Raw genomic sequence first — 26,507 nt, forward strand, 5'->3', positions numbered from 1 at the left:
TAAAGCCAGTGCCTTCATGCAAAGATGTTGGAACTGTCCAGAAAATCCCCGATTCTTTGCCTCAGATGGAAGCTCTGGCATATTACGGTGGCTCTTCCATTTTTTTCATAGAGTATACCATTTTATATAATTATTTAGCATATAAGTTGTATAAACATATAACGTATTGCGTCTATATTTTAAAGCAGCATAACATTATACACTGGATAAGATTTATGTAATTAAGTGTAGTTTATCAAGATTATCATTACAAAGCCCACTGGAGTATCAGCGACGTCGGCCCCGTTCGCCCCGCCAACTCCGCCCTCCGGCCCCGCCCAGCCTCCCTAGGCCCCGCCCACTCCGACCTCCGGCCCCGCCAATCCCGCCCCTTCCAACCCCGCCCTCCTTCCCCCCGCCCACACTTATTGCCCGCCTCTGTCACACAGGCCTCGCCTTCCGGACCCGCCAACCCCGCCCTCCTTCCCCCGCCCCCACGCATTGCCCGCCTCTGTCACACAGGCCCCGCCCTCCGGACCCGCCAACCCCGCCCTCCTTCCCCCGCCCCCACGCATTGCCTGCCTCTGTCACACAGGCCCCGCCCTCCGGCCCCGCCCCCGAGCCTGGCCCCGCCCGCCGTGGGGGCACCTGGGAAGAGGCGGAGAACAATATGGCGGATGGCGAGGAGCCGTAAGTACCCGGGCAATTCGGGCACCGGCCGGGCTGGGTTGTGACCGAGTGCGGCGGTGGGGGGTCGCCGTCGCCACTCGGGGTCCCCCCACCTCCCGCCCCGTCTCCCCGCCCCCCATCCTCTCGCGGCGCCCAGTGTGTAGCGTGATGCTGACCCTTCTTTTATTCTCTCTTTCTTTTAGGGAGAAGAAAAGAAGGAGAATAGAGGAGCTGCTGGCTGAGAAGTTAGTGCTGCCGGGAGGCCGGGGCCCTCTTCGGGGACCCCCGCCTCCCCTCCCCAGGCCTAGGGGACCAGCCGCAGCGGGCCCGGGGGGCTGGGAGGGGGCACCCGGAGCACAGGCCGCGCGGTCTCGGTCCCCGCCCGGGCCCGGCCGGTGCTTGGCCGCAGGTCGGGGGACCGCCTGGCGCCCCGCTCCCAGCGCCCCCGCGTCAGAGACGTGACCTTGGGAAGGGCTCTGACTTGCACACGAAGCGAGTACTGGCCGCTCGTACACACGGAGACAGTCTTAATTGCAGACTCTGGGAACTTTCCATGGTGTCGGACCGAGCGCTTCGGCCACTTTTGCAGAGCAATTGGCTCCTAAAGGAGTGTTGACGCCAAGAACGTGTTGTGCGCATTTACCCCCCGTCCTGCCGCTGGTCAGGGGCTTGGTTTTGCGCGGTGGGGCCGGTGTCGGCAGCCCCCGCCGGCCGCCGCAGGGTCCCGCTCCGGCCCGCGGGGCGGGGGGTGTGGCGCTCGGTCTCTCCGGAGCCGGGTCCCGGCGGCGCTTAGGCTGCAGGTGTCGCCCCCGCAGGAGATGGCAATGCAGGGGGCCGGCCTGGCAGCTGCTTTTCACGTTTCTCCCCGCCCTTCCTCCCCACGTTTGCTTAACGTGATAAATAAAGCGTGGATCCTTACCCTGTTATATGCCAAGCCTTGTACCAGGGCCTCATTCTTACCCCGAGCAGCTATAAAAGCCTGTAGAGGAGTTTTATGGCTGTTACGGTCACAGTGCTATTAATTGTGGAACCAAGTGAGCTATACTATCAAAACCCAAGGCCTTTATTGCCAGGCCATACTTATTGGTCCCTTTTGTTAAAATTGGATATTACTAATATATTTGGATGTAGAAGTTGTGAGGTTATAGGAAATTTGAGAACTAAAAATCATTACTAAGTAGATAGAGGAGTCCAGTCTTAGAACACGCTCAGTTGTGTGATATGAAAGATTCTAACCTAAAACATTTTGTGTTCAGTGGCAGCAAAAACCATCTCATACTATTAAAGAGATTCTTTTTTGAAAAATTGGGACCTCTGTTTCAGAGACAAATGTGTGAAAGTTCCTTTCATCAAAGATCTTTAAGTCACATCTTTCACACTTGGAAAGGACACCGAGTTATATTAGATGTGAACCATCACAATTCTGACAGTGGAGTTACATATTTACTTTCCTCTTATAACATATTGCCTGACCCAAGTGTGTTGAAGGAACAGATTGGGGAAGTTTGCAATGACCTTTTATAAATTCCAAATGTATAAAAGCCCATTCCTCACTGACTAAACAATATCCTAAGTTTGATTTTGGCTTGCTTTAGGAACCCAGAAACAGGTAGACTGATTTATTTAATCAAACACATGGAGTTCTTACCTTTAGATAAATTATAATAGCCAAGAAAAATAATTAAAAGCGTGAGCATGACCACATTAAATAATTCCTTTTTTATTGAGCAGGTCTGGTGTCACCTTTACTTTTGGGTAGTTGTAGGTGCGGTTTTTTTCATACTGACCTTTGCAGCTGAATTTACTGTGTTCTGTGCAGAATGGCTGTTGATGGTGGGTGTGGGGACACTGGAGACTGGGACGGTCGCTGGAACCATGTAAAGAAGTTCCTCGAGCGATCTGGACCCTTCACACACCCTGATTTCGAACCGAGCACTGAAGTGAGAAACATTTATTTTTATTTTTAAGTAACTCCTCTAATAGTTTTGTTTCAAAAATAAGATGCTTTCTTTTTCACTTGCTCTTATAGTAAAAATACTAATAAAATTGTGTAAGTTATCTTGAAATACTAAGTTGAATATTTGCAACTGATTTTATTTGAATGGCTAATATTTAAGTCATTTTTGCATTTCTCATGTAATATGTTGACTTTTTTTTAGTAAAATAACTTTATAATCTCATTTAAAATTCTAACTTATACTTCACTTTAAATTTTAGTTTAAAGTGATTTCTGAGACACACTCCCCTTTTAGTTTTGCTCTTAGAAATTACTTTTGATAGGAAGATAGGTATGCTTGTTTAAATCTTGGAATTTAATTCAACTGAGCATCTTAGGATTGAGTATAACTAATTGCATGTTAAAAATTATATGAGTTCTGTAAAACGAATGGAATTTTGGATAGTGTCTGACTTAAAGCAAATGTTCAATTAGATAAGACTTATTTTTTTATTACAAGGTAGAAAAAGTATCCTTTTTAGTAAACTTTTATGTCATTTGATGTTTGTGAAGAGATACTGTTTTGAAATAAAAATATTGAGCTACCCCTAGAATTAAAGTACAAACTCTTGGATTTGACCAGGGTCTCACCTGAATTACTTTTCTCTCCTTTAGCCTTTGGACAGAATTGACAGTGTTCTGCCTTTCTTTGTCTCTGTCTTATTTTCCTGTGCTTTTGAATTTTTTTTTTGCCTGATTATTTAAGATACTTTTGTTAAGTGATTGTTTTGAATTGTATTTCTGTTGATAAACAACTTTCTAAGAATTTTATCTGTTTTTTTTTTTTCTTCCTGAAGACCTTTAAACACCTTGTGCAGTGTTTGATCCCCAGTTCTTAAGATTTTTATACTTTTCTCTTCTTAGGAAGCCAGTTAAATAATGAATTTGATGCGTTCCATCCCCTCTCAAGATTAAAAAAAGATAACCTTTAATTAGCCATAGTTTTTGTTTTTAGAAATAACCTTTAATTTCATACAATAAGAGTCAATGTAAACACATTGAAATTGAAATGCTCTGAAATCATTAGGGTTATAGAATTTCTGATTCTACCTTGTTCATAAATTTAAAAGAGTTTATTAAATAGAAAGTCTGCTCTTGATCCTCATTTGCATTTTTCATGGAAACATCAGAAACTATGGCTTGTTGTATTAATGGTACTTGTGTTTTTTATAACTAGGTTTTAATATGCCTTTTCATTCTTTACAGTCTCTCCAGTTTTTGTTAGATACATGTAAAGTTCTAGTCATTGGAGCTGGCGGCTTAGGATGTGAGCTCCTGAAAAATCTGGTAATATATATATGTAAAAATATATATACATGCATGTATATATAATATGTGTTTTTCTCCTTTGTGGTAATTTTCCTTTTCTGTCATATTAGGAAATTTCTTTATTATGATTATTAACCTCTGTTTTGAGCCTTTGTTAGATAAGTTTAGCAGGTCAGCTTCCAGACAGTCTTAAATTGTAAAGTGCTCAACATAAATCATTGATAGACATTCTTCAGTTTTCTTCTCTGCTCTTTAGCAAAGAAATCTTTGTGCATCCTCTCGCAAAGCACTCATTAATTTCAAATAACAAAACTGGAAATTCATATTTTAACATGCAATTTGCAAGTATTGATTATTTCTTTTGCTCCTTAAGATAACCCACTTAGATAGATAGGGCATTGGCTCATGTTATGTACTAGTAGATGGAGATGTGGTTCTGAGAGGTTACATGGCTTACCTCGCTGTTTTGGATGACAGTGATGGGCCTGGAATCGAATCCAGATGATCAGTTCTTAGTCAAGTGTTCACTGAACCATGTGTTAATTTGTTTTTAACGACTATCATTTTAAGAGAGGGTACTATTTAGTGAAACTATTTCGTATACTGGTTTGAAATCCATAATTTGTGATTTAATTAATTCGTTTCATTGACTTCTGATAACCACAAAGAAGCTTTTTTTTTCTTTTTTTTTTTTTAACAAATATCAGTTTATTTAACAAAGATGGATAGGAGGAGAATTGATTGAGAGCTGATATATTCTAGGCTTCTACTGATGTGTAGAAAAGTGGAAATGCTAGAGTAGACTCCTTAGAAAATGAAGTAAAAGAACCAGATAAAATACCTAAAAAGTCAGCCATGTTGCTAAAGTTTAAATATAAACAACCATGTTAATTTTGCTAGGAAGCACAACATCACTCCTGGTGAAACTGCAAAAACTTAATACACTTCATGATACTTAGTGCTGTGCTGGGTTCCATGGGGATTGTAGATCATCATGTTCTCTGTCCTTAATGAATATGAAGTTTCTTTGGGGAGACAACTCACACAAAGTAAATAGCAATATGTATGATGTACTCTGGGGGGTACCCAAATGTCAGTACCTTATCAGATATAAATACTCGAGCAGTGTGAGAACCAGAGTTCTAGGAGGGAAGGGTGGGTAGTGGTTTTGATAGTCATTGCATGTACATATTCCCTATTGCTTAACCATTTCCATTTTGAAGCTGTTATTTGCAAAGGAGGTAGATACGCATTTTAAATGTAAAGTAATTGGAGATTAGATCTGAAGAGTAGCCATCAAGCAGCTTTAGGTGGCCATGTTATTTATTGCATTGCAGTACCCTCTTACACAGAAGGAGAAAATAGGGTTTTTAATTGTACCACTTGTTACTTTGCTTATTTCAGTACATAAGAGATACACATCTTTTTATAAATTGCTTGTATGCCCCCCAAGGCTCATTGTTAAAAAAAGAGTATGACATTATTATTATTTAATTGATATTTAGAGAGGAAGGGGGAGAGAGAGAAACATCTATGTGAGAGTGAAACATCAGTCTGCTGCCTCCTGCATGCCGCCTACCGGGATCAAGCCCACAAACCAGGCATGTATAGCATTGAACAAGATAGGTATTTGTGGGGCTTACATTTTAGTGAAAGGAAAAAGATAAGTAAAATACATAGTATGTCAGATGTTTTGGAGCAAGGAAAGATGAAATATAGGTAGCCTGGTCGAAAGGGAATGGGTTTATGAGGTGCTATTTGAGCAAAGAGGTGAGCAAGAACATTCTAGACAGAGGGAACAGCAGGTGCAATCGCTGTGAAGTGGGAGCATGACTGTCCTGTTCAAGGATAGCAAGGAGGTCCTTACAGCTAAAGCAGAAGTAGGTAAGGGAAGTATTTTCGGAGAGGATATCGGAGGCAATGGGAGATGGAGATGTTTGAAATTAATACCACAAAAGGCATAGGAGGTTACTGTAAGAATTTAGCCTTTTTCTCTGAGTCAGAATGTCATTGGAGAGAGATTTAGGCAGATGACTTGACTTGATCTGACTTTTAACCTGGATCACTGTGGCTGATGTATTTAGAAACGACTAAAGAAAAATAGAGGAGGAAGCTGAGAGGTGAGGTGGAAGGTTGTTGCAGTCATCTAGCTAGAGATGACTGACTGAGGACAGGGTGGTAGTGTTGGAGGTAGTGAGAGGCAGTCAGAGGATGAAGTCAACAGGATTTGCTAATGGGTTGGTTGTGGGACAGGAGAGAAAGGAGTCAAGGATGATAAGGTTTTTGCCCTGAGCACCTGGAAAGATGGGTTTAGCATTCACGGACATGAGGCTGGGAGAAGGACAGATTTGGCGGGGTTGGTGAAAAAGATGCTTGAGTTTGGATTTGGAAACTGTTGAGATGTCTGTTGGGTATGCTTATAAAATTGTCTGGAAAAAAAAAAGATTGTCTGAGATCACCAGAATTAAGCATAAGGGCTCTCAAGAATCTAGCCAGTAAAGCAGGAGGAAAACCGAATGTGGTAAAGTGTAAAAATTCTCATGCATGTAGTGACCAAGTGAAGAATGTGTTCTTAGGAATTGATCCACACAGTGCCAGATACTAGTACTTCAGACGGGTCAGGTCACTGGAGATGGCAACATGGAGTTCACTGGTGACCTAGACAAGTGCTGTTTTCAGTGGAGTGTGAGAGGGAACATTTGTTTAGAGCAGGCTTGGGCTGTATAAGGCCCACGAAATCATTTGGTCTGGTCCTGCCAAGGCATTAGGGATGAATTAATTAAATGTTTGATCAAATACAGCAGGCTAATTTTTTAAATATATTTTTATTGATTTCAGAGAGGAAGGGAAAGGGAGAGAGAGAGACAGAAACATCAATGATGAGAGAGAATCATTGACTGGCTGCTTCCTGCACGCCCCACACCGGGGATCGAACCTGCAACCCAGGCATGTGCCCTTGGCTGGAATTGAACCCAGGACCCTTCAGTCCGTAGGCCAACGCTCTATCCACTGAGCCAAACCAGCTAGGGCTGATTGCTTATTCTTTTTTTTTTTTTTAATATATTTTATTGATTTTTTGTTACAGAGAGGAAGGGAGAGGGATAGTTAGAAACATCGATGAGAGAGAAACGTGCATCAGCTGCCTCCTGCACACCTCCTACTGGGGATATGCCTGCAACCAAGGTACATGCCCTTGACCAGAATCGAACCTGGGACCTCTTGGTCCGCAGGCCGATGCTCTATCCACTGAGCCAAACCAGTCAGGCCTGATTGCTTATTCTTGACTCAATACTTTTGTTGTTAATCCTCACCCAAGGATTTTTTTTTTTTCCATTGAATTTTAGAGAGAGGGGAAGGGAGAGAACAAGGGGTGGGGAGAGAGAGAAACATTGATTGGTTGCCTCCCACACCCAAGCAGGGCAGAAGATCAAACCTGCAATTCAGGTACATGCCTTTGATCAGGAATAGAGCCCGAGACCCTTTGGTGTGCGGGCTGACCCTCTAACCACGGAGCCACAGTGGCCAGGGCTTGACTCAATACTTTTAAGATATTTCTTTTACATGTGCAGTGTATCTCTGTGTGTGTGTGTTTGTGACATATGTACCTTAGAATAGTTATTTCTGAATGGTGCATGCTTAATGTTATATAAACTAAGATAAAGCTTGTATGAATTGCTTATAATAATATTCTGAAAAAAGACTAGTAAGTGCAATTAATTAGTAAGATTAGTAAAATTAAAGTATCCAGCAGTAGCAAAGCAATAAACTTTACAGATGTATTTATGAGATTATAAAACAACTGTAGAAATTTTGAATTGTTCTCTTTTGGTTACAAACTAAAACTGAGCAGTTACACATTTTGACCTTTCCAGGAACATAAATGTTATGTATACTTTGTAAGTCTCTTCAACAATTGAATACGATTATGCAGAATTTATTATTGAGAATTTGTAGATTTAGGACTACATTGAAAATAAATGTCAAATTTTTCAAATGTGAGGGAATTTCTGCTTAATTGGATTTTTTTTATTCCCACAGGCTTTGTCTGGTTTTAGACAGATTCATGTTATAGACATGGACACTATAGATGTTTCCAATTTAAATAGGCAGTTTTTATTTAGGTAAGTTTTAATTTCCTAACAGAAATTTCCAACAGGTTTATGTGATTTGGGGGTGATTGTGCTCTGAAGAAACAAAGTTCAGCCTCCTCCTCCTGGTGATTTCATAAGAGAGCAGCAGCTGGAATATTAGGCCTTAGTGAGGTGCATAGGTGGGGACACATGAGCCAAACTCTGAGTGGTGACTCTGGGACAATGAAGTTGTGATGGAATTTGAGCTTTTTACAGAGGGGAAAAGAGATGAAGAATGAAGTAGAAAAAGCCAGGAGCAATTGAAATGGAAGAAAGGGATAATTACCTTAGACATACATGAAATAGAGTCCTCTGGGAATGGCTTGTTAGAGATAATTTTGAGAACTGGAAGTGGCACACATATGTAGTTCTGAGGAAAAGTTCATTAATGAATTTTAGTATGTAACATTTAGGGATTTGAGTGGCTAGATAAAAGTGTCTGTTAATTAAAGAATTATAGATGTGGAGGGATAATGAAATACTTTTCTTTCTTTAGTGATTAGGTTACTGACAGAAAGCAATCAGTTGGTCCTGGATATGCAGGGTGAGGTTAGGTTAGCAGAAAAGATAAAAGATTTAGGATAGGCATAAAACCTCTAACTTACCTTTGTGGAAGTTCTTAAAGAGATTGAAGAATGGGTTAAACTAAGTCAAGTTATTGAAATGTTGTTACAATGTGAACTCTTCATTTAACTTCTATTTATTTCTTTATATTTTAACCCTTGAAGTTTCCCTTCTCTATAGAAAAGTTTTGGTGTCCTTGCCAGTCTAACTAACTTTGGTGTGTAAATGTTCTCAAAAAAACCACTATCGAGTTAATTGGTTATCATAATAATGGCCATGCCCTTCAATTTTTTGGCTAAAATAACGAATGAAGATTTTAAAAACGTATATGTGAGAGAAACATCAATGATGAGAAAGATTCATTGATCAGCTGCCTCCTGCATGCCGTACACTGGGGATCGAGCTGTAACCTGGGCATGTACCCTGACCGGGAATTAAACCATGACCTCCTAGTTACAGGTCAACACTCAACCACTGAGCTCGCTGGTGGGGCTCTTTAATATTCCAATTTTATTTTTATTTTTATTTTTATTTTTTTTAAATATATTGTATTGATTTTTTTACAGAGAGGAAGGGAGAGAGATAGAGAGTTAGAAACATCGATGAGAGAGAAACATCAATCAGCTGCCTCCTGCACATCTCCTACTGGGGATATGCCCGCAACCCAGGTACATGCCCTTGACCGGAATCGAACCTGGGACCTTTCAGTCCGCAGGCCGACGCTCTATCCACTGAGCCAAACCGGTTTCGGCTAATATTCCAATTTTAAATAAAATAGTCACATTGATTTTTTAAAATTGTTATTATTTTTAAAGTGTTTATCCTGTACTTACATATGAAGGAGATAAGAATATGGTCATTTTTTCCCAGGTGTTCAGTCCAGTGGGTATGATAGACCTATATATATATAACAAAAATATGCTGTAAAAAAGTAGTAATGAAGTACTTACTATGTATATACTATTTGGGAATGATTTCTGTGAGGAGAATGAGGAAGTACTAGGAAAGAATATGTCATCTGCACTGAGATGAGAAGAGAGAATTCCTGTCATTTCTTACTTATAGCTATGGTTATTACCAAGGAATGATCTTTTAAGGCCTTGTATTTTTAGCTTCATGAAAATATTAGTGACATTTGAATTTTAGATAATGCCCTTGGAATTATTCCTTTTACAAAAATGGGATTCCGACTTACTACAGGACACAAAATTTATTACTTGTGATAAGTGAAGGCTCCTGCATCCCTAGAATGAATTTCATTATGTATATTTCAGCCGAGACCTGCATAGTAACATCTTTAAGTTCTGGGATTCAGGGTAGATACTTGGAAGGCCCTAGGCCTGGGATAATTGTTTTTTTACATTGAGAAATGCTACAATGAGAAATGACCATGAAACATGCCATTATTATGCTTTCTCTAAAGGAATAAAACTTCTCTCTTTCATCTAAATACTTAGACTTGTCAGTACTTAATTTGGAAGATTAATAAGAGTTGACATTTTGATTGTTCATCCCAAATACTTAGATATAAATATTCCTTCTAAATGTCCTCTAATTAAACTCAACACAGATATTTTTATGTTTGAAATTATGCAGCTCATCTAGATTTATACCATGAACAGTGACTGAAATATGATTTTTCCTGTAGGCCTAAAGACGTTGGAAGACCTAAGGCTGAAGTTGCTGCAGAATTTCTAAATGACAGAGTTCCTAACTGCACTGTAGTTCCGTATCCTTTCCACACACACAAAAATTACTTGATTTTATGAAGCTTTTGTGCGTTTTTCTGTACTATGAAAGACATGTTTAACACAGAGAATACAGATAAGCAAAAAGAAAAAGATCAGTAGCAGTAAGTTATTACCGAGCTATCTGCTGATAACACTTTGCTCTATCTTCCAGTGTTTTCTGTAAGGTTGTATACATTTTTTTGCACTAATTTTTATTTTTATTTTTATTTATTTATTTTTTCAAATATTTTATTGATTTTTTACAGAGAGGAAGTGAGAGGGATAGAGAGTTAGAAACATCGATGAGAGAGAAACATCGATCAGCTGCCTTCTGCACACTCCCCACTGGGGATGTGCCCGCAACCAAGGTACATGCCCTTGACCGGCATCGAACACTGGACCCTTGAGTCCTCAGGCTGATGCTCTATCCACTGAGCCAAACCGGTCAGGGCTGCACTAATTAAGCTGCCTTTAACTAGTACTGTTGTTTATTCTGCATTATTGCCCTTACGTTCAGTATCAGTTGCATATCTCCTCTACTAGACTCTAAGCCCCTAGGTTGGATCCAATTAATCTTTGTGTCTCCTTAAAGTAGCAGATAAAATAGAGAGTCAATATATTATTAACCAAATGGAAGTGTGTCAGAGTCAATTTATTTATATAAGGAGTATGTTTTTTAAAAAGTATTCACTTTCTTGGTTTTCATACCTGTAGATCAGGGGAATTTTTAGTATTTATAGAAATTTGGGAGAGGGGATTTGCTGTATAGAAAATCCTACTGGATACAAAGTCAGCATACAAAAGTCAATTATATTTCTGTGTGCTAGCGGTTAACACGTGGAAACTGAAATTTAAAATACAATGCCATTTATAACCACGTTAAAAAAAACACCTTAGGTGTGAATAAAATAAGTATATGATTTATATGCTGAAAACAGTGAAATGCTGATGAAAGAAATCAAAGAAGATCTAAATAAATAGAGAGTTCATGTTGAGGAATTGGACAGTTCAACATAGTAAAGATGTCACTTATCCCCAAATTTGTATCTAAGTTTAACACAATCTGCCAAAATCCCAGGAAAATCTTTGTCAGTACAAACCAGATTATTCTAAAATTGATATAGAAAGACAAAGGAATACCTAAATGCTGGGGAAAAAAAATAGGAGGGATTACTATCTAATTTCAAGACTTACGTAGTTATAATAATCAAGACTGTGTGGGATTGCCAGAGAGAGACACACAGATCAGTCAAACAGACAAGACAGAAATAGCCCCATGCAAGTATGGCCAATTGATACTTGACAAAGGGTCAAAACCAATTTAACAGAAGAAGGATAATTGCTTTAACAAATTGTGGTGAGGCCAGTGGATAGCCATAGAAAAAAAATGAATCTCGACCTAACCTCCAAAAGTAACTCAAAATGGATTAAAGGTTTAAGTGTCAAACGTAAAACTGCAGAAACTTTGGAAGATAACAGGAGAAAATATTTGGGATCTAGGGTTTGGTGGAGTGTTCTTTGACCACATTAAAGGCATGATATATAAAAAATTTGATAAATTGAATATCAAAATTAAAAACTTTTACTTTGTGAAGGAGGATGAAAAGACAAGCTACAGATTGGAAGATCCTTAGGAAGCAGGTGTCTGACTAAGGACTCAGAATATATAATGAAGTTTCAGAACTCAACAGTAAAAATAATGCAATTAGAAAATGGACAACAAAGAAAGATGTTTCACTAAAGATGGTAAAAAGCACATGAAAAGATGTTCAACATCACTAGCTATGACAAATCTAAATTATGGCCACATTGAAATATAATCACTCAACTATAAGACTATCTAAAATTAAGAATTATAATAATTTTAATTATTTAAATATTTAATAATTTTTAAAATGCTGGCAAAAGTACAGAAGAACTGGATTGCTCATTACTGGTGGGAAATGTACTGCAAATCATCGAGCTGGACAAGACGCCTAATGAGCCAATTAGTTAGGAGTCATCTTTATTGCGTGCAGGTTCAGAGCGGATTACCTCTGTCAAATTCTTGAACAAATACAGGAGGGAGTTTTTTTTAATATATATATATATATATATATATATATATTAGTTTTTTGTGTAAGTTACTTTTGTAGACAGTTTGTAATTTTGAGTATATATTATGTTTAATATTTATCATATTTATATAGACAATTTTGTAATTTTGAGTATTTATATAGACATTTGTAACCTTAGGTACATATTTATATAGACATCTGGCATCAGTATTATTGTATTAGTCCCTTATGTTAGATGGCTAGCTTGCAAGGTCAGGCAATTAAGTTTATCTTTTCTATTCAAGCAAAAAACAGTTATTTTTACAGTCTAAAAATAATAGAGTTGACCTACAGAATAAGAGACTAAGAATAACAAAGTAGTTCAAACAGCAGTTTCAAACAGCAGTTTTTCCAAAGGAGGGACCACTATGCTTCAATGTAAAATACTATAGCCATCTGGAAAGTAGTTTGTTTCTGAAAAATCTAAACATACACTTTCCATATCACCCAGCAGTTTCATTCCTGGGCATTTATCCCTGAGAAATGAATACTTGAGTCTGCATAAAAACTTGTTCTCGATTGTTCAGAACAGCTTTATTTGTAGTAGCCCAAAACTGTAAACAACCCAAACATCCGTCAATAAATGAATTGTTTAATGTGATACAGCCATACTATGGAATAATACTCAATATAAAAATATACCAACTATGAAACATAATAGTTTGGATGTATATCAAGGCCATTATGCAGTATGAAAAATGCCAATCTCAAAAGGTCATCTATTGTATGATTCTATTTATATAACACTCTTCAAATGACAAAACTATAGAGATGGTAATAAATCGGTGATTGTCAGGTTAGGCATGGTGTGGGTAGGGAAGGTGTGACTCAGAGCAGGTAGCAGGAGGGAGATCTTGGTGCTGATCGATTGTATGTCTAGGCTGGTGGTTACACAGTACACATGACAGAATGATACACACTTGTACCAATGTCCTAGTCACGGTTTTGAGATTGTACTAATGTAAGATGTAACGGGTGGGGGAAACCTGGTGAAAGATACAGGACCTCTCTGTACTCTCTTTACAACTCCCTGTGAATCTATTACTTCGAAATAAAAGGTATAAAGATGCAAATACAGGCCCCTGTTGAGGAAGAAACAAACATGTACACCTTGTCTGTCCCCATTATTTAGATCTGGGAAACGGGCATTTTATAGAAATCCAGGAGATGGGATTTTTGGGTCTGGCTCCTTGGCCCGCCCCCCCCCCCCCCCCCCCCATGGCTGCTCCTCCAGTGTTTGGTCGGGTTCTCTTGATCTTTCTGTTCTAGTTGTCACTTATGTCCCCTGTTTGCCTAGCTTCAAGAAACAGATCTGAATGGGTGAGGGCTTGTATTGAATTTATTTTTTATAGCTTTGTTTGTAGGTCAAATTTTTATTCCTTTTTTTCGATTTTGCTTTAAAAACATGAATAATGGATTATTTATTGTAATTTTAGAGAAGTATAACATATATTATTAAACAAAATTGCTCCATTAGAAAGTTAAACGCTTTGCATGCATATGGGTTGTTACAGTGGTAAGTGCTATGATTGGTTCATGCCAAGCCAGTTTTGAATGGGGTTCTTTTTGCACCCCCAGGCAGGGGGAGACTGCTGGTAGGGTTTTGTTGGATAAAAGAAAGAGACTTAGAAAACTAGTAAACTGAGAGAGGAAGAAAGAATTCATCTTTCTCTCTACCCCCACCTCCACTCCCCAAAAAACCAATAAGTCATTGACAACTGAAAAAGTTGTTTTTTGGGATCTTCTGTGTGTTTTTTAAAAATATTTTTTTTTTAATTTCAGAGAGGAAGGGGGAGAGAGATAAAAACATCAATGATGAGAGAATCATTGATCAGCTGCCTCCTGCACACCCCTCATTGGAGACCGAGCCAGGAATGTGCCCTGACTGGGACAAACCATGACCTCCTGATTCATAGGTTGACACTCAACCACAGAGCCACACCAGCCAGGGTGTGTGTTTGTTTTTAATTAGTTTTGCAGTAACTCTTAAAATCACCCAGCTAAATAGGAACTAGGATATACTTGATCCCATCGCTAAATGCTTATTGTCTCTTGGCTTGATGCTGATGGTTGAGGATACACACATTCTGCTTTCCCAGGGCTCAGGATTTGATATAAAAACAAGTAGAAAATATTAGAGTCATAAATATAATTAAATGATATAGAGGTTCAGGGATGAGAGGGAGATTAAGTAGTTCGGGAGAGGAGTGTTATAAAAGTGGTTTGGTCAGGAAGTGGCTTGTGTTCATTTTGTCATGTTCCTTGAATTCCACTACTTTGAACATTTATGATCTATTTCTTGTTTTAAAAATACATTTATAAGTTTTTCCTTATGGTATTATCAAATTCACTTTATAAATTACAAGCTTAGCTGTTCAAGTTCCTTTACTTATATTCAGACATTTCAACAAGATCCAGGATTTTAATGACACTTTCTATCGACGTAAGTTGTTCTCTTGAAATTCATCTCCCACTAAATTCTAACGATTACTTGGTTGGTAGCTAGTTGAAGGCTATTTAGTTGTTTTCATCTGGTGGTGTTGCTTTTCAATAAGGTTGTTGACGGGTTGAAAAGAGCACAGTGCCATTGTTTTAATTCTTACTTGACACATTAACTGCATTTTTCTGCATTGACTTGAGTAAGGATTAGGAGATGTTTGTATATGTGTGTGTTATAATAAAAAGTGGGTTTTGTTTTTGTTGTTAATCCTCACCTGAGGATGTTTTTTCCATTGATTTTTTTAGATAGAGTGGAAGGAAAGGGGAGAGACAGAGAAACATTGATGTGAAAAGAGACACATCGATTGGTTGCCTCCTACATGTGCCCCAACCAGGGCTGGGGATTGAGCCTACAACCAAGGTATGTGCCCCTGACTGGAATGGAACCTGCCCTCAGGCGTATGCTCTAACCACTGAGAACCCCAGCCAGGGCTAAATGTGATGTGGTGTGTGTGTGTGTGTTTTCTTAGAAGGTGTAAATTATGTTGTACCATGGCACCTTTAAAAACTAAGCTTGCATTTTTTTTCTTATAGAATTTCATATAATTGTATGTGGATTGGACTCTATCATAGCCAGAAGATGGATAAATGGCATGCTGGTAAAGACTTTAGTGTTACAGTTCTCTGAAGTTCTTGCTGTTGCTCTTAACACACTGAAAATTAGAATTGCATATCATATTTTTTAAAAATCAGAGTTTAATTTCATTCAAGTTCATGTACTTGTTTATTGCTATCATTAATTTTTAGGTGAGGACCAATGTTGCTAATATCCCTTGATTTGATATATTAATATGCAGTCATGTTATTGATTTGTGGAATTACTTGACAGCATGCTTGGTCTTTTGAATTCTTATCCCCTTCTCCTTTTAAACCCTTAAAATAATTTTCCTAGATATCTCTTCTCAATTATGAAGATGGTGTATTAGATCCAAGCTCCATTGTCCCTTTGATAGATGGGGGGACAGAAGGTTTTAAAGGAAATGCCCGGGTAATTTTGCCTGGAATGACTGCTTGTATTGAATGCACTCTGGAGCTGTATCCACCACAGGTAACCCTAAAAAGCACCTGCATTTATTTTACAGTATCTTGGGATGGAATTACGGTTGAAATATTAAATCTATTCAATATTTAGAATTTTTAATTAGGGGTAACAAGATTTTTAAAATGCTGAGAAGAAAAAATGATAAAATATGAAATTTGCTCTATTTGAGGAAAAAATATAGTTTTGATACTATTGTTTTCATAATTTACTTGTATTAATTTATTTGGGAGTAGGGATTAAGGGATCAGTTTTAAAATTGTATGTTGGGTAGAGCTACCATCTGTTTTCCTTGTCTGTGATTGTTTTTGGGAAATAAAGATACCAAGGATGAGAATGATCTTTCCAAAGATGAGGCTCTTTCATCTATATATCCACTTTAGAGGACAGTTAGAATTTTGATCTATTTATGAGTATTCACTTGGAATTAATTTCACTCTGTGAATTTGCTTTTGTTTCATACCTTCAGATTTAGATCAGGTAAACATAACAAATTTGAGAATTTATTCAGCATATTTTTTACACAGTTTAACAAAGTTAAATTTACATAGGGAAAACCTGAGTGAAGTGACTCAGATACTTTTAGAAATCTTAATGGTTTAAAAGTTGTTTCTATAAGTGGAGGGCTAAGGTGAATTATAACGAACTGTTACAAATTAAATCATAACTAGAAATTACATTTTTAAAATAAGTCATTGTTTTAAATCCACTAAAAAGGGCTTGGTTTTTAGGTTAATTTTCCCATGTGCACCATTGCATCTATGCCCAGGCTACCAGAACACTGTATTGAGTATGTAAGGCTATTGCAGTGGCCTAAGGAGCACCCTTTTGGAGGTAAGGAACCTAATTTTATAATCCAGAGTTACAGTATTTATTCGTCTACATTACTCATTTGGATAATTACATCAAAAACAAGTTGATTCATGTTTCTGTTTCTGTTTTTCTCTCCTCTTTTTTCCCCTAACAGAAGGGGTTCCATTAGATGGAGATGATCCTGATCATATTCAGTGGATTTTCCAAAAATCTCTAGAGAGAGCATCACACTATAATATTAGGGGTGTTACATACAGACTCACACAAGGTAAGTTAGCAAATTGCCATGAATAATGATCTTGGGACGATCCTTTTTTTTACTGGCTTGGGATACTTTGGAGGAAATAAATGATAAGTGATTTTAGACACTACCATCCATTTGAAGTTCAGTAAAAGTACCATGGAAATAATAGTTTTCAGATGCCCCAAAGTTGGAAATGAGCAGCAGAATCCATACTACTACTTAGCTAGAAGGACTTTGATAAAATCATTGAATCTTATTTACTTAGTATTGGAAATTGACTCATTCACTTTATCATTCAATGAAGAGCAATTTATCACCACCTGGGGCAGTCTGTTTCACACTTGGACAAGACTGTTAGAAAATTACTCTATCTATTGAGCAGAAATTTCCATCTTTAGTTTGGTCTGAGTATTGTCCCAGGGTATACCATATATGTATAAACCTAACTCCCTTAAGTAATAGCACTTAACACATTGAGAACGTGGTCACATTCCCTCCAAATCTTTATCACTGCCACGAACCTCCCTAGTTCCTTTAACCCTTTGACATGTGCCTGACTTTTAAGTCCCCGTCATGTTGTTTTTTTATAACCATATTTCAGTTATCCATAATTCTCTTAGCTAGGTTAGAATCTACATAGAATATCTAAAATATTCTTATTTTAGATAACAGCCTTCTGATAATTCTGATCATTGATGTAGCCTTAGAGGAGAGGAGGGTTTTTTGTTGTTTGTTGCTAACATTGATCCTATATTTTCAACTTTTTGATGTAATTGCCCACTAAAATGTAGAAGTTCTTCTATATATGCAGTTGCTAAGCCTCATCTGTAAGACTGAATTGGCAGAGAATTGATGTCTGAATCATACTTCTGATCTGGCCCTAGATTTTAGGTTTTATCTCATTCTATTGATCAGGCCTTCTTGAGTACTTTGTATTTCTTTGTCTTGTTCATAAGGATGTCATGAAAGACCTTTCCAGATGTTCTAAGCTAGTCAGAGTGACTAAATGAGACTAGTCCAAGAGGACTTGTCTCAGTGAACAATCATAGTGCTCAGTCTTAGGGATCAATGCTTCCTGGTCTAGGAACTCACAGTTCATCCTTTATAGAATTTTTCCAAGGTCATTGTCAAGTTCCCAAGAAAGAACTTTGTCTTCTTTTTGAAAATCTGCCATTTCTCTTCTGTGATTATTTCCTTATATACAGCATAATGATGTCGTAGTAATATCATTTGAAAATTCCGTTGTTACACACTGCTTTTTGCTTCCTGAACTCCCCTATTCTGACCTGCTTTGTGTTCCTTGACCACACCAAGCTCATTCCTATTTTTGAGCTCTAATATCCTCCTGATCCTTATGCCTGCACTGTTCTTCCTTGGACCCCACAAGCCTGGCTGCTTATCCCTCGGGTATTAACCAGTTCTCCTGATCATTCAACTGAAAATGACTTCTTAACCATTCAAGTATTTTACCTTTTTATAATTGCTCAGAACTAATGCTAGTCTCATTTTTCTCTGCAAGGAATAGTGCATACTTGCACACTCGTATACATCCCTGCTCCGGGGCCTTTGCCCTTGCTGTTTACTCTGCAGAAATGCTCTTTCCCTCGGTCATTGTATGGCCAGGTCTTTCTCAGGGTTTAGATTTCAGCTCAAACTATCACTTCCTGAAAAAGGTCTTCCCTGATCATCCAACTGTAATATAGACCTCATTTTACTCTTCTTCACAGAACTCTTCAGTACCTGAAATTCCTCCTGTACTGACCTGAGTGTTATCCCCCACGTCAGCATGAAAGCTCTATGAGAGCAGGTGACTTGTGTAACACCTAGAACAGTGTCTGGCATATGGTACACGTTTGGTAATGGTCTGAATTAATAAATGAATTCAGTTTGTCCTGATCAGGAACTGGAAACTCTTTTTCATATGTATTCTCATTCATCCCTCTGGACCTTTGAGCAGGTGCAGGCTTTGCAGCCTGGTGATGAAGGGCCTTCACAAGGAGTACAAAGCAAAATGAGAAGTGAAGTCCAGCTTTTTTGAGGGGTGGAGGATACGGGGAGTCCTTATCATTTTGGCAGTGCTCTTTTTTTAAAAAAATTATTTTAAAATTAATTTATTTTTCAAAAAAATCTTTATTGTTGACAGTATTACAGATGTCCCCCCTCTACCAGGTTCCCACCCCATCCCAGGTCTTCACCACCCTATTGTCTGTAGGTAATGCATATATGCATATAAGATTTTTGGTTAATCTCTTCTTGGCCCCCCTTCCCTCCTACCCTGTGAGATTTGTCTGTTCCATGTTTCCATGCCTCAGGTTCTATTTTATTCATCAGCTTATTTTGTTCATTAGGTTCCTTGTTCATTTATTTTTATTTTTAGATGCAATTGTTGATAGATATGTATTTATTGCCATTTTACTGTTCATATTTTTGGCCTTTTTTTTTCTTTTCTTCTTCCTCTTCTTAAAGAAAATCCTTCAACATTTCATGTAATACTGGTTTGGTGGTGATGAACTCATTTAGCTTTTTCTTGTCTGTGAAGCTCTTTATCTGACTTTCAATTCTAAATGATAGATTTGCTGGGCAGAGTAATCTTGGTTGTAGGTCCTTGCTGTTCATCACTTTGAATATTTCTTGTCACTCCTTTCTGGCCTGCAGAGTTTCTGTTGAGAAATCAGCTGACAGTCGTATGGGCGCCCCCTTGTAGGTAATTGCTTTTCTCTTGCTGCTTTTAAGATTCTCTCTTTGTCTCTAACCTTTGGTATTTTAATTATGGTGTGTCTTGGTTTGGGCCTCTTTGGGTTCCTCTTGTTTGGGACTCTGCACTTCCTGTACTTGTAAATTTATTTCTTTCACCAGGTAAAGGAAGTTTTCTGTCATTATTTCTTCAAATAGATTTTCAATATCTTGCTCTCTTCTCCTTCTGTCACCCCCATAATGCAAATGTTGGTGCCCTTGAAGTTGTCTGAGAGGCTCCTTACACTATCTTCATATTTTTGGATTCTTTTTTTTTTTTTTTTTGCTCTTCTGATTGGGTTTTTTTGCTTCCTCCTATTCCAAATCATTGATTTGATTCTTAGCATCTTCTACTCTACTGTTGAGTTCCTGTAAATTATTCTTTATTTCAGTTAGTTTATCCTTTATTTCTGACTGGACCTTTTTCATGTCTTTGAAATTCTCAATAACATCCTTGAAAGTCTCACTAAGTCCATTGAAGTTCTCATTAAGTCATTAAGCAATGTTATGTAACCATTGTTTTGAACTTTGTATATAATAGTTTGCTTGCTTCCATTTCATTTAGGTCTTTTTTCTGGAGATTTCTTCTGTTCTTTCATTTGTGACATGTTTCTTTTGTGTCTGCATTTTGGCTGCTTTCCTGTATTTGTTTCTATATATTAGTAAAGCTGGTATGTCTCCTCGAATTGGTAGAGTAGCCTTGTATAGTAGGTGTCCTGTAGGGCCAGTGACTCAGCCTCCCCAGTCACCTGAGCTGGACAATTTAGGTGTGCCCCTGTGTGGGCTATGTGCATAGTCTTGTTGTAGTTGAACCTTGATTGCTGTTGGCATCACTGAGAGGAATTGACCTCCAGGCCAATTTGCTGTGAGGACCAGCTACAACTACAGTGTGAGCTGCTTTGCAGGAAACACCCCTGTGGAGCAGGACTTGCTTAAGTGGGGCATTTGTTCTCACTGGGTCTGCTCCTTGAGTGTGTTGCTTGTGAATGTATAGAGTTGTAATCTGGTATAGTCTGAAGCTCTCCACCAGGTGCAGTGGCTCTGGGGCCTCCCAGGAGGTGCAAAGTCATCCACTGCCTGGGGCTGCCCGGCAGGAATTACAGAGAGATCTGCAGATTTCTCCTATTTGTATTGGGCTTGGAGGTGCCCCGGTGAGGCCAAGCTGTGAAGGAAGGCAGGCTGTTGCTAGTGCTGGGTCTTATGCCTCTTATTAATAGGTTTGGGGCACGCTGATGGCAGTTGCTGCTTGTTTGAGAGATTTTAGGAAAGTCTGAAGCCTGAGCCAGGACAGGCTATTCATATGGAAAAGCCACTGCAAACAGCCTGGGTGGGCCTGCGATTTGGTTGAGGTGGGGTCTCAGGAAATCACCAGGATGGAGCCAACAATATGAGCCATGCTGATGGGAACTCAGATACGGCTGCCAGTCAGCTCTGTGACAGGGGCAGGGGAGGGAGGTCTCAGCATAGGAACAATGACCCCTTTGAGTACCCCTGCCTGGGAGAAAGCCGCCCCTGAGTTCTTGCTCCAATGCCAGACAATCCAGTTCCTCCCTATATGTCCCTGAATCCCTCCTGAGTCGTTGCCCCAGGGCTGGAGCTCAGAGGAAGTGGAACCGTGTAAATTTGTGTGGTGGCTTTTCTTTTTTTAAAAAATATATTTTATTGATTTTTTTACAGAGAGGAGGAGAGAGGGACAGAGAGTTAGAAACATCGATGAGAGAGAAACATCGATCAGCTGCGTCCTGCACACCCTCCACTGGGGATGTGCTCGCAACCAAGGTACATGCCCTTGACTGGAATCGAACCTGGGACCCTTCAGTCCATAGGCTGACGCTCTATCCACTGAGCCAAACCGGTCAGGGCTGTGTGGTGGCCTTTTAAGAGGAACTGCCTGGGTATCCAGTATCCTCCCTGTTACTCAGCAACAATCCCAGCTGGTTTTTGCAGTTCAAAGTTTTAGAGACTTCTCTTCCCATCTCTGGAACCCTGGGCTGGGAACCATGGCTTCTCATGTAATGCCTCCGCAGGGGAGATATCCAAATTAAAAATACGCCACACTGCCCAGCTGGTGTGGCTCAGGGGTTGAGCACTGACCTATGAACCAGGAGGTCATGGGTTTGATTCCCGGTCAGGGCACATGCCTGGGTTGTGGGCTTGATCCCCAGGGTGGGGCGTGCAGGAGGCAGCCAATCAATGATTCTCGCTCATCATTGATGTTTCTTTCTCCCTCCCCCTTCCGTTCTGAAATCAATAAATATATTTTAAAACGACAACAAAACACGCCACACATTGGTGTTGGACCAGCCAGTTCTGCGCCTCTGCCCCTCCTACTAGTCTTGATAGACTTTCTTTATTTCTCTAGTTGTAGGACTTCCATCTAGCCAGATTTCAGGTGGTTCTGAGTGATGGTTGTTCTGCATTTTAGTTGTAATTTTGATGTGGTTATGGGAGGCAGCAAGTACTGGCGTTTACCTATGCTGCCATTCTGGTTCTTGCTGGGCAGTGTCTTCTACTCCTTACTCTTTGTGACTACCTGCTCCTCCTTTCACTACGTCCTACTATATGTGGCTCACTGGAGAACATCCAGTTTAACTGTCATCAGATTAGCTCCTCCCTACTTCTCCTGCTCTGGAATTATACGTAATCATATGATCAGAATTAACTTTTTAAAAACAGCTTTCCAGACTTAACTGACTTCATGTCTTCTAAGAAATTTGCCTTTTTTCTGAAGTTTTTGAATCCTGCCTACACCAGAAGTCCCATTTTTCAGTGCTCCCTCACACTTCAATATAATTAACATAGGTATTGCCTTTGTAGTTTTTTTTCTAAGGTGAACAATTCAAATGTAGTCATAAAATAGAGTATTTTCTACTTAAAAAATTGTTTAAGGTAGAGCTATGTTCATTGCTAATCTGAGTACTGATATAAAAAGTAGGGTAGAAATGGAGAACTATGTAATAGAGGAGTGCAAGCTGTAGAGTGAAATGAAGATAAGGTAATTCTTGTTCATTATAGTTTACCCAACCCTTACTGAGTATAGTATTATATCACGTATCAGTTAAGGTTATGCACTTTGGGGTGATCTGGGTTTCATATACCACCCCATCACTTACTAGGTATATAGCTGTGGATGTGGTACAATTTCTCTCAACCTCATTTTCCTTGTCCTTAAAATCAGAGTAAGACGACTAACATAAGGATGTTAGGAAAATTCAGTAACATCTATTTAATTTTCACGATGTTCTTGGAACACAATAAACACCCTAATTGTTAGCTATTATTCATGGTCTCATCTATGAAGCTTAGTGAAGAGTTTACTTTTCTTTGCTACTGTAACTTCCTTAAGAATCTGAACATGCTACAAAATGATGGGAATGTGGAAGAAGATTGCTTCATGGTTCAACTTAAGTCTATTTTGTCACTTGAAAGCCTGACAAATCAAGTTGTGGAAAGTGTTATTTAATAAATCATACTGCCTAACTTAAGATACCTACTTTTTGAAAGAAATGCTCGTGTTTTAATCAGTATGTTTTTCAGGGGTAGTAAAACGAATCATCCCTGCAGTAGCTTCCACAAATGCCGTCATTGCAGGTGAGGAAAAAAGGCCATCACTTGACGCTCTCTTTCCTTTAGTTTTTGATTCGATATCTAAATTGACATTTCTGCAGCTTCTTGATCTCAGAAAACTGTTGCAATAGGAATGTGATATCTTTTAGGTGGATGGTGTAATTAAGCTGTCCAAAAAAGAATTAGCTATTAGGCCTTGTATATAATTTGTTTTACATTATATCACATAGTGCTCTGTAGGAAGCAGATATTTTCATACCATTTCTGTTTAATCTTTATAACAGGCTGCTCATTAATCTGAAGAGGAAGGAAAACATACTCTATTACTTGGACTGCCCAAAACAAATATAAAATGTTACTTTTTCAGTGTTTTAAAATAAGAGTATATAAAAAAAAAATAAAATAAAATAAAATAAAATAAGAGTATATAAATTTTAATCTATTTTTAATCAATAGCCTTGTAAATTTATCTGTTCTGATTTACTACTGACTTTCTAAAAAACGTCCAATTTTAAATGTTTAATTTTCATTGAGTTAGAGCATGTTTATTTTCTCCCCTTTTCAGCTGTGTGTGCCACTGAAGTTTTTAAAATAGCCACCAGGTAATGAGTTTTATTTTTAATATGGAGTTAAGTTTCTGTTTTGATCTGGTTCAGTTATGTAAATGTGGACATTTTTTCATTACAGCGCATATATTCCCCTTAATAATTACTTGGTATTCAATGATGTAGATGGACTGTACACATACACATTTGAAGCAGAGAGAAAGGTTAGTAGTATTATACTAATGGGAACTTTTTTTGATCATGCATACTTTGATTTTTAAATGTTAATAAATGAAATTGCCCATAGCCCAGTGGTTCTCAACCTTGGCTGCACATTAGAATCACCTGGGAATCTTTTTAAAATCCTGATTTCTGGGCCTCATCCTCCGGAAATTCTGTGTCTTTGTTATGGGGTGGGGCCACAACATTAGTAACAAAGAAACAGAATTTCCGGAGGATGAGGCCCAGAAATCAGGATTTTAAAAAGATTCCCAGGTGATTCTAATGTGCAGCCAAGGTTGAGAACCACTGCCATAGCCTAAGTATTATCTAGCTTTCAGAACCTTAGTTACTATACTATATATCTTTTATAGTGTAGCCTGAAAGAAATACCATGTAGCAAAGTAATTTAGGAAAAATGGCTGATTATGAAAAGCATAGATTTTTCAAGCATAAACATTCATTCATAGGAAACATGCATGGTTATAACACAGCTTCATTTTTATTTCATTATTATAAGGTGACTATTATTGGTGCATGTGCTGCTGTGATTTATTGTGTTTCATATATGTAGGAAAACTGTCCAGCTTGTAGCCAGCTTCCGCAAAATATTCAGTTTTCTCCATCAGCAAAACTACAGGAGGTTTTGGATTATCTAACCAATAGTGCTTCTCTGTAAGTGTTCTGGACCTCTGTTATGTTGTAGAAATATTTTTTGATATTTTAAAACTTTAAAAACTAGAATTGTTTTTTAAAAAGTGAGTTTTGATTTTTCCCCTCATACTTATATTTAGGCAGATGAAATCTCCAGCCATCACAGCAACATTAGAGGGAAAAAATAGAACCCTTTACTTACAGGTGAGAAGTGTTCAGTTTTTATTTCTTTCACAATTACATTAAAAGTCTAATTTCATTTAATGTGTTTTACATTAAAATAATTTTGTTTTCTAGTCAGTAACCTCTATTGAAGAACGAACAAGGCCAAATCTCTCCAAGACATTGAAAGGTATTTTAAATGAGTATATTTCATAGTCAACTTCTTTTTTTGGTAAAAGTAACAATTCCTTTTAGATTTGCTGTTAATACCTTCAAATAATGATTTCATCTTAAATACTTACATCTTTAGAAATAATAGATTTAATTGGTCTTTTAGTAGAATACACAAAAATATCTAAAGAAATCAAACATATTACTGCCTTTAATCAATATATTTTACTGATGTTTATCTTAACCATAATATTCTATAGTTTGTGTATCTGTGTGTCATTATCGTTTTTGTTGAGTTTTTATTTTCCCCTTGGGTTAATTATGCTTTTTCTGTTTTAGAATTGGGACTTGTTGATGGACAAGAACTGGCAGTTGCTGATGTCACCACACCACAGACAGTACTATTCAAACTTCATTTTACTTCTTAAGGAAAATAAATCTACACATAATAGAAAATTTATGGAAATACTATACTTTGTGGATGCTAAGAAATTTGATTTATTTTTAGCACTAGTATTGCTGAAATTTGACCTTTTTTTTTTTTAAATGTAATGAGCCACTCTTTTTTAATAACTGTCCCTTGAAGACAAAATTTGGGGTTGGTGCTTGTAAGTATTTTCATTAATAATCTGTATATATAAAAGCCTAAGCGACTGAACAACCCGACTTGTCAACCGATTGCTATGATATGCACTGACCACCAGGGGGCAGATGCTCAACACAGGAGCTGCACCCTGGTGGTCAGTGCACTCCCACAGCCAACCTTCTGTGGCCCCTCCCTCCAGCTTGCCAACCTCCCACAGCTCCTCCCCCCCACCCCCGCAGGCAACCTCCCGTGGCCCTGATTGCCGGCCAGGCCGAGGAACTCCACTCATGCACGAATTCGTGCACCGGGCCTCTAGTATGAGAAATAATGCTTAGAGAGAGAGTATGAGCAAAAAATGTGTTACTTCTTTTGGAGGAGACAAACACCCTCTTGTGTGTGAATTTTGTTATTATGGTCAAATAGTGCATTCCTCAGTTTTCATTTGAGCACCCACACATACAAAAGATGTCCCTATAAAGAAAATAAGAAAATTAAGTTCTAAACATTAAATGTTATAATTTGACATCTGGTGCATATTGAACATAATCTGTACCTTGCTTGTTTTAATATTTAATTGTGGCTGTTCAAATGAATAACAACTTTTGCAAAGGTTACTTTGCCCATGATAATTTGTAAATGGTGTTAGAGCTGAATACCTGTGCATGGAAATGAGAAATATTTTCATGTGTTTACTTGCAGTGCCATAGAGGCCAGTATGCACATTAAAGTCAAGACATGGTTGTTTAAAAGAAAAGTTATCATTGATGCTTTCACACTATTTATTAATAAAATCATATATTATCTACTTTCCTCACTGAATCTTTTAAAAATATATTAAGGGT

The 26,507-nt window shown here is 38.3% G+C and overlaps 1 protein-coding gene across 2 annotated transcripts; it reads left to right on the forward strand.

Annotated features, from left to right (window-relative positions):
* Nucleotides 1-574: 574 nt before the first annotated feature.
* Nucleotides 575-26,470, forward strand: UBA3 (ubiquitin like modifier activating enzyme 3). 2 transcript variants are annotated; one of them, XM_059663004.1, is made up of 18 exons: nucleotides 575-669; nucleotides 852-893; nucleotides 2,468-2,588; nucleotides 3,851-3,931; nucleotides 7,952-8,034; nucleotides 10,256-10,336; nucleotides 14,833-14,876; nucleotides 15,467-15,531; nucleotides 15,825-15,980; nucleotides 16,703-16,805; nucleotides 16,939-17,052; nucleotides 23,299-23,352; nucleotides 23,894-23,930; nucleotides 24,016-24,097; nucleotides 24,667-24,767; nucleotides 24,887-24,950; nucleotides 25,044-25,098; nucleotides 25,419-26,470. In XM_059663004.1, exons 1-18 carry the CDS (start codon nucleotides 650-652, stop codon nucleotides 25,505-25,507), a joined length of 1,392 nt encoding a protein of 463 aa, XP_059518987.1. In that variant the 5' UTR covers nucleotides 575-649; the 3' UTR covers nucleotides 25,508-26,470. The 2 variants fall into 2 exon arrangements, with proteins under 2 accessions (XP_059518987.1, XP_059518988.1); XM_059663005.1 differs by lacking the exon at nucleotides 852-893.
* The last annotated feature ends 37 nt before the right edge of the window (nucleotides 26,471-26,507 follow it).

This window comes from Myotis daubentonii, chromosome 14 (genome assembly GCF_963259705.1).
Source record: "Myotis daubentonii chromosome 14, mMyoDau2.1, whole genome shotgun sequence".
NCBI classification, from domain to species: domain Eukaryota; kingdom Metazoa; phylum Chordata; class Mammalia; order Chiroptera; family Vespertilionidae; genus Myotis; species Myotis daubentonii.

What these genes read in the sequence shown, in the direction of transcription:
- UBA3 (XM_059663004.1), top strand. Translation starts at nt 650, where the DNA reads ATGGCGGATGGCGAGGAGCC. An exon ending in AATAGGCAGTTTTTATTTAG is followed by an intron (nt 8,035 to 10,255) that starts GTAAGTTTTAAT and finishes TTTTTCCTGTAG; the next exon opens with GCCTAAAGACGTTGGAAGAC. An exon ending in TACATACAGACTCACACAAG is followed by an intron (nt 17,053 to 23,298) that starts GTAAGTTAGCAA and finishes TATGTTTTTCAG; the next exon opens with GGGTAGTAAAACGAATCATC.